The 12952-nt window shown below is 65.5% G+C and overlaps 1 protein-coding gene across 1 annotated transcript in view; it reads right to left on the reverse strand.

The window, feature by feature from the left end:
* KCNQ1 (potassium voltage-gated channel subfamily Q member 1) overlaps positions 1-7767 on the reverse strand; it is a 250657-nt gene extending 242890 nt beyond the window's left edge. The window contains exon 1 of the mRNA XM_057317211.1: positions 7333-7767. Within this exon, the coding sequence (XP_057173194.1) occupies positions 7333-7712 (380 nt within the window). The 5' untranslated portion in view covers positions 7713-7767. The remainder of the gene's footprint in view (positions 1-7332) is intronic.
* Between the last annotated feature and the right edge of the window lie 5185 nt (positions 7768-12952).

The following is a 12952-nucleotide window of genomic DNA, read 5'->3' on the forward strand; positions in this document are numbered from 1 at the left end:
GCTGGGTATGGCTGTCCGGGCTCCGTGGAGGCCACAGAAGGAGCCTCTGCAGATTGGAAGCTAGGGCCAGTGGGAGTACGGTGCCAGTGGGCACGCACTGGGCACGATGCCAGGAACAAGACCCCGCCTCGCTCAAAGACGTCAGCATCACACACACTTCCGGGCAGAAGAGGACCTACGTGAGCCAAGGGGCTATACCTCAGTTTCCCCAGCTGCCAGGGGCTGAGCAGAAAAAGGGAGCAGGGACCGGGTCCAGGGTCCCAGCTGGGCAGTGTGGGCCCTCCAATCGGGGTCTGGTGGATGGGCACGCGGCTCAGGGGGCTTGTTCAGAGCACTCTGTCCCCCCCCCCCAACCCCTGCTGCCCAGGGCCATGGCCGGCTCTTCCCGTACCCAGAGCCCTCCATGGGCAACAGCACTGCCATCCCTGGGGCCGCACGTTGGTCCTTCAACAGGGACCTGCCTTCTGTGGAGGGGTGCAGGCTCCTGCTCAGGACACGCGGTCCTGTGCCCGGACCTGCACAGGCGGGCGGCAGGGGGGAGGGGTCAGACCCCCAGGCCCTGGGCCCTCACCTCCAACCCCTCTCGCCCCAGGCCTCCGGCTCTGCGCCCACCTCCAGACAGCGCTGCTGTGGACACAGAGACGTCCCTGAGGAAAGTGCTCTGCAGAGCACCCCCGCAGCCTCTCCAACCCCCGGGGCCTGCAGGGCTCTCCTCCTTTCCAAGCACACCCTTCTCCCAAGCTCAGGAATGCCACTGGATAAAAATACCCACAGACGGAGATCACCAGGCCCGGCCTGTCTGTGGGCTCTGAGCTGCCAGGCAGCAGGCTGACCACCATGGCCCAGGCTGGAGGGGGCCTGGGCTTTCAGGCCGGATGCCAGGTGACCCTCTCGTGAGTGCCTGCCCTGCTGGCTGCCGGGGTGGGGGGAGGGGCTGAGACAGACCCCAGTGGCCCTGCCCACCCACTCGACCCTTCTACCATCCAAGAGCAGCTGAACCATCCGGGGTCTGAGCTCTGGGGTAAGGGGGCAGAGAAATAAGGCAAGGCTCTGCCTGGGACAATCTAGGAAGGCTTCCTGGAGGAGAAGCCTGTGGTTCTGGGCAGCAGGGCTTTAAGGCCTGAGCAGCCAGATCAAACGCCTGTGAACCTGGCCACCCCACCCCCAGGGGGAGCAGTGCTAGGACTCGGAGGGTCCGTTCACCAGCCACAGTAGCGCCTCTGGGCTGGGCCTTGCCTGGGTTCCCGCTCCCTTCTGCCCAGTGGTACCTCCCCTTTCCTTCCAGGACAAACGGGTCAGCATCACAACCCCTGGCCACCCAAAGGGGCCTCCGCAGGCCTACCTGGATTCCGGCCTGCTGGAGGAAGGAACGGCAGGCTCCTGAGTCAGACATATCACCTCCCCGTTCTGAGCCCTCAGGCTTGCACACGGCACCACTCATCCCCCTCCACTTGCATGGGGGAGGTAAGGAGAGCCAGGGCCCTGTGCCCCAGCACCCTCACCCAGCCAGTGCCCACGAGCGCCCAGAGAAGGGGCCCAGTGTCACCCGGGCCAGGCAGCAAAAGACCAACCATCACAGAACCCAGGTCCCGTCACAAGCGTAGAAGGCGTGTGTACAAAGACGGGGTTCGGGTCACGCCATGTCGCTGGTGGTCACCCAGCCCCCACAGCTGCTGCCAGTCAAGACCGCCCTGCCCTCCATGACATTTGGGGTTGCTCACAGCACCTGGGAGGCCTCGGGAGAGGAACTGGTGGCCCTCACTGCCCCCAGGAGGTGTGCACTCTCGCCCCACGTGCCCTCAGGACTAGAGCCTCCTCCAGGCTCTGCCCCCCGCGCTGAGGCCCTTCCTGGCAGAGTGCAGCCGTGCCCACCTGGCCCACCACGCAATAACCAAATCCACAGGATCGGAGTTCAAAGGGTCTGGACGGTACAGTTCTCTGTGTCCTCTCCTCCAGCCGTGGGGGCCGGAGCACAGGGGCTTCCAGAAACTTCCGTGTGGCATCTCCCCCAGGGCCTACGCGTGGCGCCCCCTGCTCCTCCTGGGCCTGGTGCCCTCCCCGTGCACACTGCTGTCCTCGGATACCACCTCCCACTTCACAGGAGCCCGACGTGGGCTTGTCCCGGCCACATCAATCTCTCCAGGGAACAGAGTCTTGAGTCCCAGGACGTGCCACACCGGCCAAAAGCTCGTTTCGAATGTGAGTCTGAGAAGGGCCTCAGAGCTTACCTGTGCCCATTGCCCAGCTGGGGACCCTGTCAAGAGCGGCCACTCGAGCACGGGGCCCGTGCATCGGCCCCTCTCTATTCAGACCACGCCCCCGGAACACAGACACCTGTCCCCCAGGAGCTGGTAAACAAGGACTCTTGGGCTCCCGGCCGGCCCACACCTGCCTTTTCACATCCCCGGGGCACGAGGGCCGGGGAACCCCTTCACACTGGCAAAGGTGTCCAGCACGGGAGGAGTGACCTCAGGACTGGCTTTTGCAGGAGGAGGGTTCTGAGCCCCTGACTCTGGGAAGCAAGGACACCAGGCGCGCCAGGCGGAACTGGGACCCCTGGGGGTGCGGCGCTCCAGGCCCCGGCTGCTTCGCGGGACGTGACCTGTTTCCAGCCCTGCGGCTGCCCACCGTTCCCAGGACGCCCCACAGCAGGGGCTGCTGCCTCTGTACCCATGACAGGGAGGGAGGGCCAGGCAGGGAGGTGCAGGGGTTTCCTGGGGTGGCCCTAACACAGCCCCATGGACATCCACTGTCCCCCAGTCCCGGAGGCCGAAGCGCGAGGTTCAGGCGTGGGCAGGGCGGGGCCCCCTGAGGCCTCTCTCCTCGTGTGTGGACAGCCGTGCTCTCCCCGGGTCCTCACGGGGTCGTCCCTCTGTGCGTATCTGTGTTCTGATGTCCTCTTGTCATAAAGACCCCAGTCACAGGGGATCAGGGCCACCGCGGTGACCCCATTTTACCTTGATCACCTCTTTCGAGGCCCTCTAAATGCAGCCACACTGTGGGGCCCAGGGGTCAGGGCTTTGCCATAAGTTTCAACCCAAACGCAGAGCACATGCCACCCCTTACACAGCACACGACATCCGCCGACAGCCAGGCCCTGAGGCCTCAGTGTCTCTGCCCCTGCTAGTCACCAGCAGGTCACCCCATGGGCACCGAGCAGCCCTGAGACACCTCATGTCTGTCTTCCCTCGGACCGCCCCCCAGCCCTGTCCCGGCCCCCGTGACACCCTGATGCCAGATATGGTCCCAGTGTGGGGCCGCCGGGAGCTCAAGGGGTCCCTCCTGTCCCTGTGGCACCTTGGCACCCCCACAGGTGCAAGTAGAGCCCACCGGGAGCCACTGATTCAGGGCCAGGTGCAGTCAAATGTTCTTTCCCACCCAAGCGAGCCTGCCGGAAGGTGCCACCTGCCTGCCAAGCCTGCCACGGAGGAAGGGCTACACAGAGTGCTGGAGAACGTGCCACGGCTGCCAGGCCACGGGCTGTGCTCGGACATGAAGCCCCATCCCCTGCCCACGCCCCCTGCACCGCCTGGCCAGCCCGCATCCTGCACCGGTGGCCTCCTCGCCCCAGACCCCGGCGTGCGCTCAGGGCTCCTGCTGACCCAGGCTCCAAATTCTCCCACCCTGGACCATCCCTCTCCTCCCGCCACCTTCCATGAGGTCTCCCCCATCCCGGGCTGGCAGCCTGACATATGGGACGCCTCTCATCCCCCAACTAAGCCCGGCCACGACCCGAGGGACCAGGACCCAGAGAAGGTGACACAGGGAGAGGCACCAAAAGGAATTCCCAGCTTCACCCAGAATCAGGGCAGAGGGACAGGTGGAGAGGTGCAAAGGGGATGGTGGGATGAGACCAGACAGCCGTCCTCCTCTGTGTCCCGCCAGCCATGCACCCCACAAAACCGCCAGGCGGACCCCCAGCACATCGGTGATAACACTCGCTCGCTGTGAGGTGCGGCCAAAGCCACTTTGGGGACCCAGGAACGGCAGGGTGGAGGGAGGACGGGGCCAGCACCACCCAGCTGAGTCTGAGAGCCAGGGCCCTCTCCACTCCCCCCAGGCCCTCCCTCAAGCTCTCAGAGGCACCGGATCTCGGCTGCTCATGGTGGGGGGGGCTCTGCACCTGCCCCGGTGGGAGCATCCTGGGACGCAGGAGAGCCGAGTGCCCAGGGCCCATGGGAGGCCGGGTCCAGGCTGCATGGGTAGGAGGCGGGATGAGGAGACAAAGGTCTGCACGTGTCATCCTGAAGCTCCCGAGAGCTGGGGTGGGGGGGTAGCGGGGAGGCAGGAGAGAAGGTGGGTGAAGAGGGAAAAGGGGGAGGAAGAGCAGGAAGAGGGGAGGTGAGGTTCCCTGCAGCTGCCAGAACTAGAAGCCTCTCAGCCAGTCAGGGAAGGACAGGCGCCCCTGCAGGTCCACAGCAGAGGGTGGAGGCCCGGCCAGGGCCAGGGCGTGGAGGTTGCCATGGGAACCCTGCTCCCTCCTGGGTCTGGGCATCTTCCCTAACAGGGGGCTCCACGGAGGCCCATTAGCAGGGAGACCAGGACCCCTATGGCCTCAGCTAGACTGGGAGCCAGCACACAGTGGGGATACAAAAGGTCTCGGAAGGCTGGGGGGCCTGGGGGCAGGAAGCCCGAGCGAGCGGGGCAGCAGAGTCCTGCCCCCTGACCCTAGGAGCCGGGGCAGGCCAGGCACACACAGGAAAGGCTGCTCTCCTGGCGGCTGGCCGGAGCAGGGGTTCCCCGAAGAGGAGAGGGACAGGATATCCTGGCCCACTTCCCCAGCTGCGCCTGGGAGAGCGTGCCCAGCCTCGCAGGGCCCCGCGGGACAGTGGGTCCCACAACCACCCCCTGCCGGGCCCTCCAAGGCCAGAGAATGAGCTTGGCCACCCACAGCGACAGTCCTGCCCCTTTCAGAGTGACTCTGCAAGGACGGACCTTTCTCTCGCACTATCTCAGACGCTTCTGAGAGCCACACCGGGCCAGAGAGGCCACTGTCCACCCTGCTCATGGGGCTGCGACTGGGCTCTGGCCACTCAGCCACAGGCCACTCCTGCAATCCCAGCTTAAAGGCCAGGTCCCCTCAAAAGACTGGCCAATTCAGAGACTGTCCAGAGCCTGCTGACCTAGAGACGTTAGGGGGAAGGAGGCACCTTCCAGCTAAGCCTCGTGCCCTGCCTGGCCAGGGTCACCTCCAGCCCCAGCCCGCAGCTGGGGCACTGCAATGGCTGTCCACTCCCCAGGGCCACGGCATACCTCTCACCAGGCAGGGCCCAGAACAGGAAGTGACTGACCCAAGGTCACACGGCCACTCTAGGAGCATCCCTTCCTGGCTCACCCCCGCAGGGCAGACGCTCAGCCACTATCCCCGGGAGTCACCCCTGCCCGCCAGCTCCTGGAGAGGCCGGGCAACGGCAACTCTGCTGAGCAAACTTCCGAGAGCTAAACAATCAGAATCAGGAAGAAAACACAAGTGTAAGCAGAGACTTCCTCTGGGGTGCGGCGAGCCCTCTTCCTCCACACGGCACCACCACCGCCACGACCAGGGAGCCCGGGCCACGCACGCCCACAGGCCTGCACCCCCAGGATGGGAACCAGTGGGGCTTCTGGAGGCCCCTGGCCCTGGCAGCCGTCCAGGGGTGGGGAGGCACCGCGACACTGCCTGGAGGCCCTCCAGGCACACCTCCCTGCCTTGGCCCGGAGCTGTCTGCTGGGCACCTGGCTGCGGAGTCCAAGCCCTGGGCTTCTTCGGCGAGGGCTAGGAGGCAAGCAGCCCGTGTGAACAGTGGCACCCACAAACCTGATGTTGGCTGGACATTGACACAGCCGGTGTCTGACTCGTGGTACCTCTCGGACTCCGTGCACGCAAACACTCCCCTATGCCCCGAGACAAGCCACTGCTGCAGCCACGGGCAGGGCCGTGCTCGCCCCCAGATCAGCCACGGTCATGGTGCACGCACCCTCTGATGCTGTGGCAGGTGGGGGCTGGGGTGTGGAAGAGGCTTCAAGACCAGGGCCCATCCATGACTCTGGGGACATAGTCCCCGAGACCTGCCCTCCTGCTGTGGAAGCCCACCTCCTCTGCACAGGGGCGAGCACCCCTGATACCACCTACCCTCACAGAGGAGCCCAAGTGTGAGCTGAGGCCGCCCCCCCTCCCCTGCTCAAGACGATGCTGCAAGCCAGCCGGGGTCTGGCTCCCACTGCACCCCTGCGGCCCAGCGGCCGCTGCCAGCAAGAGAAAAATTGGTCCTGAAGCACCCCCCCCCCCCCAGCTAGGTCTCTCCCGCCCACTGGCCAGCCAAGGCAGCAGGGATGAGCACCTGTCACCACCAATAGGAAACCAGAGGGAGGCCCCCCCATGCAGCCCCCAGCAGAGCCCCCCACCCCCATGATCAGCGTGGGGATGGCCAAGCGAGGGCTCCCAGGCCAGAGGCTGGCACCGTACCAAGAGGCTGCGGGCTGGGCCGCCAGGAAGTGGAACCACGGCACGGCAGGGGAGGACTCCAGGCAGGCAGCAGGGAGGGTGGCCCTGAGGAGGTAACTTCCTTGTACCCCCACCCCCGAGGAATGGAGTGGCCTGCCCTGCCCCGCACAGGCATTCCACAGCGGGCATTGGAACCACCTGGGCCACAGAGGGCCAGGTGCCGCCTGTGAGGTCCTGTTCCCCCAGCACACAGCTTCCGCCAATGAAGCGTTAGAAACACGGGCCCAATCCCGCCCCTGCCCCGGAGCCCTGTCCGGCCTCCTCTGCTTCAGAAGCCTGGTCCCCTGACGGGGGTGGGGCATTCCCCACAGCCACGCTGACCCCTTGGGGAACATCACTCAGCCTGCCACCCTCTGGGCCAGCCCCGCGCCTGCTGGCCCAGGAGACTCCCCGCACGTGGCCTGCCCTGACCTGGGACATGTTGCTGCCACCAGCAGGAGCTTGGGACTCTCCCCTCCTGGGGACTCCTGAGTCTAAGGAGTTCCCTCCTCTGCACCCAAGGGCAAGCTCCCCTGGCACATGTCCTTTCCCAGAAGGATTAACACCTGGACCGTCCTTCCAGGGAGGAGCAGAGCCAACTACTGGGCTTGGGCAACCTCCCCCCTCATGCCTGGGCAGAGTTAGTGGGAAGCTTCCCCACCCGCCCAGGGTCGACCCACACCGCCCCTGAACGTCAAGGGACAGGCTCCTCAGAGTTGCTGTTTTCCCCCATTAACTTCTTCTTCCCTCCAGGCAGCCCTGAGTCGCCGCGGCGGCAGGTGGCAGGAGACAGGGTCCCCCCACGCCCCTCTGCAGCCCCGCGGGAAGCCCCTGGGTGACGCGCGCGCCGGCCCAGCGGCAATACTCACACAGCGAAGTGGTAGACGAAGCATTTCCAGCCGGTGGGGCGCTCGAGGAAGTTGTAGACGCGGCCCTGGATGTGGGTGCGCGCGAGGAGCGGGCGGCGTGCGCTGTAGATGGAGACGCGCGGGTCGAGGCTCACCGGCGGCCGCGACGCAAGGTCCGCGGCGGTCGGGGGCGCGGTGGGGGACGCGAGGGGCGCGGGGCCCGCAGCGCCGGGCGGCGCGATGGGCGCGTAGAGCGCGCCGCCCGCCGGGCCGCCCTCCGCCAGCTCCAGCGAGAAGGGACACTTCTTGGCCAGGCCCGTGCTGCCCCGCCGGGAGCCCGGCAGGCGGCCGCAGCCCCAGCGCTTCTTGTCGGGCCTGGGCGGGGAGGAGGCCGCGGCCATGGCCTGGCAGGGCCCGCGGGGGGCCGGCCGGGCGGCGGCACCGGGAGCTGTGGCGAGGGCGGGCGCCGGGGGCGCAGTGCGCGCGGCCGCTGCTGCCAGCCCGGCCGCGGGGGGCCGCTACCCGCCCCGCCTGGGCGTGGGGGCGGGGCCGGAGGGGGTGGTGGCCGCGGGCCGGTCCCCGGGGATGGCGCGGCCCGCCCCTGGCCAGAAGCCCCGCCCGGACCAACCGGCGCTCCCGAGCGCCCCAGCCGGAGCCCGAGCCTGGGAGCGCTCGCCCGCTCGCCTGCTGGGTCCGGCCCGGTCTGTTCCCACCTGTTCCTCCCGCCTTTTTGCGTTCACTTGCTCCGCCTGCCTGCCCCCTCCCGCTCTCCTCTGCTCTGCCTCACTTGCGCGCACGTGCGCTCCCCACCCCCCCACGCACACCTGCTTGCCCAGTAAGGAACCCCCAGCTGAGCAGGGAGTAAGGCCAGGGGCCGCAGGTGCAGCGGCTGCTAACCGCGAGGCCAGGGCAGGAGAGCCGGGTAGGACACGGGCATCCACTACACTGGAGAGAGGCTAGGGTTAGTGGGGAAAGGCGGGCACCCTAGGGCACACGCAGACTGACCCTCTTGACACTAGGAGGGCGGCCTGTTAGCTCCTCCAACTATGAGCACCCCCGTTCACTGTGCCCGCCCATTCACGCTGTGGGTGGAGAAAAATGCTGTAGGGTCAGTGCCCACTAGGGGCCATGCGACCCGGGAGGCAAGCTCGGGCCATTGTCAGTCAGGCACCTCCCATGGGAGCCCTGCCCACGGGGGCTGTGGGGCCTACTGGAGGCAGCCGGTAGGGGTGTAGGCAGGGTTTGACCGCTGGGCAGGTCGCAGCAAGGCGTTTTCGAGGCCTTGGGGACGTGCAGAACGGGTGTCTTGCCCTCCTCGAGCTCTGCCCTGGGCTTGCCACTGTGCCCCATGGATTTCCCTGGACGCTGGGGGTGGGGGTTTAGAGGTGGGACGGGATCAGGTTTGTGAGGTCTCCACATGGCCTCTGCCCATCGCTTGCTGGTATTTGGTTCCATGCTCGTTGGGGTGCAGAGAGGAGGGTGGGGGGAGGGGGACAGAGAAAACAGCCTTCTCTGCACATTGCCCGGGGCAGAGCAACCTTCCTGTGAGGACAGGTAACTGACCAGACGCTTCCCAGGTCTTCACTGAGCACCGCAGGCTGATTTATTTCATGTACCACCCCCCGCCCAGCAGAAAACCAGCTCTTGGTGGCTGGAGCAAAGTTCCAGCCCTTCACCCCGGAATCCCCACACAGCCAGCTGTTTGTATTTGCAGAAAAATGAACGAAGTGGGTCCCAGCCTGTGCAGGGTGCTTTGGAGACTGTGGGGCCGCTGAGGCCAGGGAGCCTTTCTGGGGAGTACAGACTGGCAGCCAGCCAGAGGGAGGCGGAGAGTCTGCCTCCGCAGGGCCCCGGGGACAGGCCAGGGCACACAGGGGGCATTCGGTCAGTCCTTTCAGTGTCTGCACAACCACATCGCCGTCCGAAGGTGGAAGACCATCTTGTAACAGGTGGCGTTGGAACAATTGGAGAGCCACAGCGGAAGGGGGAAAGTACGTTAGGATCCACCCCACCCGAGACACACGGAGCAGGTTTCGGAGGGATCAGAGGCTTAGCTACAAAAGTCGAGATGAGGTCACGGGGCTTCTGCGAGCAAGTCTCGGGGAATTCCACAGCCACCTGTAGCAGGGAAAACATGTCCAACGGGGCTTGACCTCAAGACAATAGCTGAAATTAGCAAAGTCACAAAGACCAATGAGCAGCTGGAAAGAGTCTTTACGACTTACACGGCAGGTCAAGGATTAACAGCACCGGCTCGTTCAGAACATCTCACATGGGACAGACGGTGGCAGACAGCCTTCGGAAAAGTGGGCCGCAGACACGAAGAGCTCCCAGGAAAAGGGGGAGCCCGCGATTTTGCACTTTGAAAAAAGGAGCAACGTCCCTGGTAACAAGAAAAATGCAAATGAAAAGTACAGGCCGATACCATTGCTCCCCTATCTGATTGGCAGACGTCCAGACGTTTGACCGGCCACACATTCCTCGGGCGAGGCCCCGGGGGGTCCGCGCGCACGCATCACCAGTGGGCGGGGGGCCTGGCGCTATTAGCCAGCGCGCCAGTTGACCCCTCGGGTTAGCTCCACTTCCAGGAACTGACCCAAAGCCCTGTGGGAAAACAGAAAGCGAAGTGAGCCGTGCTAGTCACATCAGAAAACCCCGCAGATGACAAGAAAGTCCCTCCGGTAGCTGAACAGAGCGTCGCGCAGCCACCCGGGCACCCGTCGTCAGTGTTTTCACCAGCGTGCGAAGGAACCCAGCCCAAAGAACTGCACTGTCACTAGTAACATGAGTGTTCTTCCTTTGGGGTTCTGGGGGTGACGTTAGACCCCTAAGGAGCCAAGACCAGAGAACGAGGAAACCTGAGAAGTACAAACCCATCCTTAAATTCGAATCGGGATCATTGGTGTCAACCCATGTGCTCTTTTATCTGCAAACAAAATTACTCTCTAGCCCCATCCACCGAAAAGTTTCAGGGGGGGCCGTCCACAGCAGGACAGTCTGAGCGTGAAACAGAGTCATGGAGTAAACGCCATCCAACGTCTTACAGAACCACTCGTGCGTGACGATGCTGCGAGAAATCCTCACTGACCATTTGCGGGGTGCTCGGGCCCCTGATTCTAGAACCGAGTCCGGAAGGATCCTGCCCGCCCCGTTGGCACTGACCTTCAGGGGGAAGAAGCCGCAGGTGCCGGGGCCACGCTCGGCCCTACTTCCTCCTGCGGTTGTGGGTCCTGTGATGTCGGAACGGCTTTGAAGCCTACGGCAGGCAGGGCGGGGCGCGCACTCAGGGCAGAGATTAGACCCAACGGCCTCTGAATTGGCCATTGTTGGCTGGCCGCTAAATAGGGTCCCGACACGACCAGCTTGACTTTTGTGTCTGTCTCCATATTTCTTAAATTATGACAGGTTGCCGCCCAGGCCCCTGGGGAGGCTTCTTGGAGGGCCACGTGCCCTGCTGGGGCCACAGGGAGGGGGAGAAAGTGAGTGGTTCTCGGGGTGCCCTGAGCCATGCAGGAAGCTGCTCCGGGGATCCTGGGCTGTGGCCGGGGGGCTGCCGAGAGCTCCCTGCCAGCTCTGAGGAGCTGGGGGCGGCCCAGGGAGAGGCCCGAGGCCCTGGGCTGACAGGTGGGAGCTGGGGTAGGGGGGTGAGGCCAGGCGTGCAGGCATGGCGAGCAGGGTTGGGACTTACTGGGCTCGGGGAAGGAAGGGCCCAGGGTCAGGGCGAGGGCAGGGCAGCCCACGGGAGCAGGGGTACAAGCCTGACCCAGCCCACTGGCTCGCCCCCTGCCCTTCAGGATGCCCTTCCTGCCCACAGCCCCCTCCCCAGGCTGAACACTGCCCTCGGCTCCCTCGGTGGCCCTCCGCTCTCCACACCCACCCCACTCCTTCCATGGGGCCAGAGGGTCGTCAGAAACACTTGGGTCAACTGAGGCCGCTGACAGGTGGGTGTGTGGCTGCGGCGAGGTCTGGGGGCCGGGGAAGGCAGGACCAGAGGCTTTCCGGCTGGCGGCCTCCTTCAGCTCGACTTCTGATTCAGCCTCCAGTCCTCATGGAGCTCGGTCTGCATGCCAGGCACGCTGTTCATGCAGGGGCTGTGCCCTCCTGGAGGTTGGGGTGCACAGGGGGAGGGGATGCGGAAAACAGAGGGAGCCACAGGAGGGGGTGGGCAGGCTGTGAGGACAACCCCCGAAGAAGGCCTGACGGGGACACATCGACGGAGATGTTTCGAGGGCCGTGCAGAATGGACTAGACTGTCCAAGCTGGGGGGGGGGGGGGGCAGGTGCTACCACTCCATCTTCCTCAAGCTAACGAGTCTCGTCTGGCTGCTGAGCGTCCTCAGCCTGCGCCCTGGGGAAGGTGGCCTTGCCCCGCCCGGCCCCGCTCTTAGCCCCTCTCCAGCCTGGCCCACAGTTGCCCCTCAGCCCTAGACGCGCGCCCCCCACGGAGACTCCTGCTGTGCTGGTCGGCGGGGACAGCACCCACGAGGCAGGTGCCCTGGACTCTGGCGGCACACGAGCTCCCTGCCCAGAAACAGACGCAGGGGGGCTGGGGGGCCCAAGAATCGGCATTTCAGTGAGTTCCCCATCCTCCCACGCCGGGGACACTGAGCGTCCCCACGTCTGGGCACTGCACTGGGACAGAGGCCAGAGGGGAGTCGTTCCTCGCTGAGCTGACCGCAGCCCTCCCGCTCATGGGCGGTGTGAACGCCTCTCCACAGAGCTGACCAGCTCCGACCGTGGGCCCGGCTCGGCGCAGGGGAGGCCTCGCGCGGCGGGTCTCACAGCCCAGCAGGACAGACCGAGCTGGACCCGCCATCACTGCACGGGCACCAGGGAGGCGGGAACTGGACGGTCCCCTGCCCTGTCCCCTCCATTCGCCCCTCCCTTCCGAGGCACGAGGCTGAGAGCTGTGCGTGTGCGCGTGTGTCACGCCCGTGTGCAGATACGGTACATACATGTGTGTACCACACAAGCCCTGTCGTGACCACAGCGGGACTGGAGTGCCCTGTCCACACCCCGAAGGAGGACAGCCTTGGAGCAGCAGGGTCTGGTGGGGTAGGAAGCAAGAGTCACTCGGACGAGGGGCCAGCATGTCAGTGTTGGGGGCGGGAACCACCCGCTTGGGCCGTGCCTACACCCCAGCCGGCCGGGGCCCCGCCCGCCGCATCACACGCCCACACTCACCCCCCCAGGCCAAGACACGGCCGACATCCCGTGGGCGAGTGGGGAGCTCCCCCTGTGTCTTCTTTGGTCTGAGGTTAGGTCATCGGCCACCACCGCCTTCCCCAGCTCCTTTCCTGCTCGGGGAAGTCCCCAGACGGCTCTCAGGGCACAGCCCGGCCCAAGGGCAGCCCTTCCCCTCACTCGCGGGGGCACCTGGCACTTGCTTTGTGCTGGGGGGTTCAGCTTTGGAAGGGTGTCGTGGCCGGGCCCCGAGAACCCTTGGGTCCCCTTTAGTCCCCCCACCAGCCTTTGAGCCCCCCTCCCCTTCCCAGTGAAAGTCCTGGGGAGCAGCCCTGAGAATCCGAAGTCTCAGTAACGAGGGTCCAAGGCAGCGAGAGCCGGGCAGGGTCCCCCTCACAGCGGCCCTGGATGCGGTCCCTCGGGGCAGAGAACTCAGGCTGGGGACTTGGGCTCAGCTC

This window comes from Ursus arctos, unplaced genomic scaffold, assembly GCF_023065955.2.
Source record: "Ursus arctos isolate Adak ecotype North America unplaced genomic scaffold, UrsArc2.0 scaffold_23, whole genome shotgun sequence".
In the NCBI taxonomy this organism is placed as follows: Eukaryota; Metazoa; Chordata; class Mammalia; order Carnivora; family Ursidae; genus Ursus; species Ursus arctos.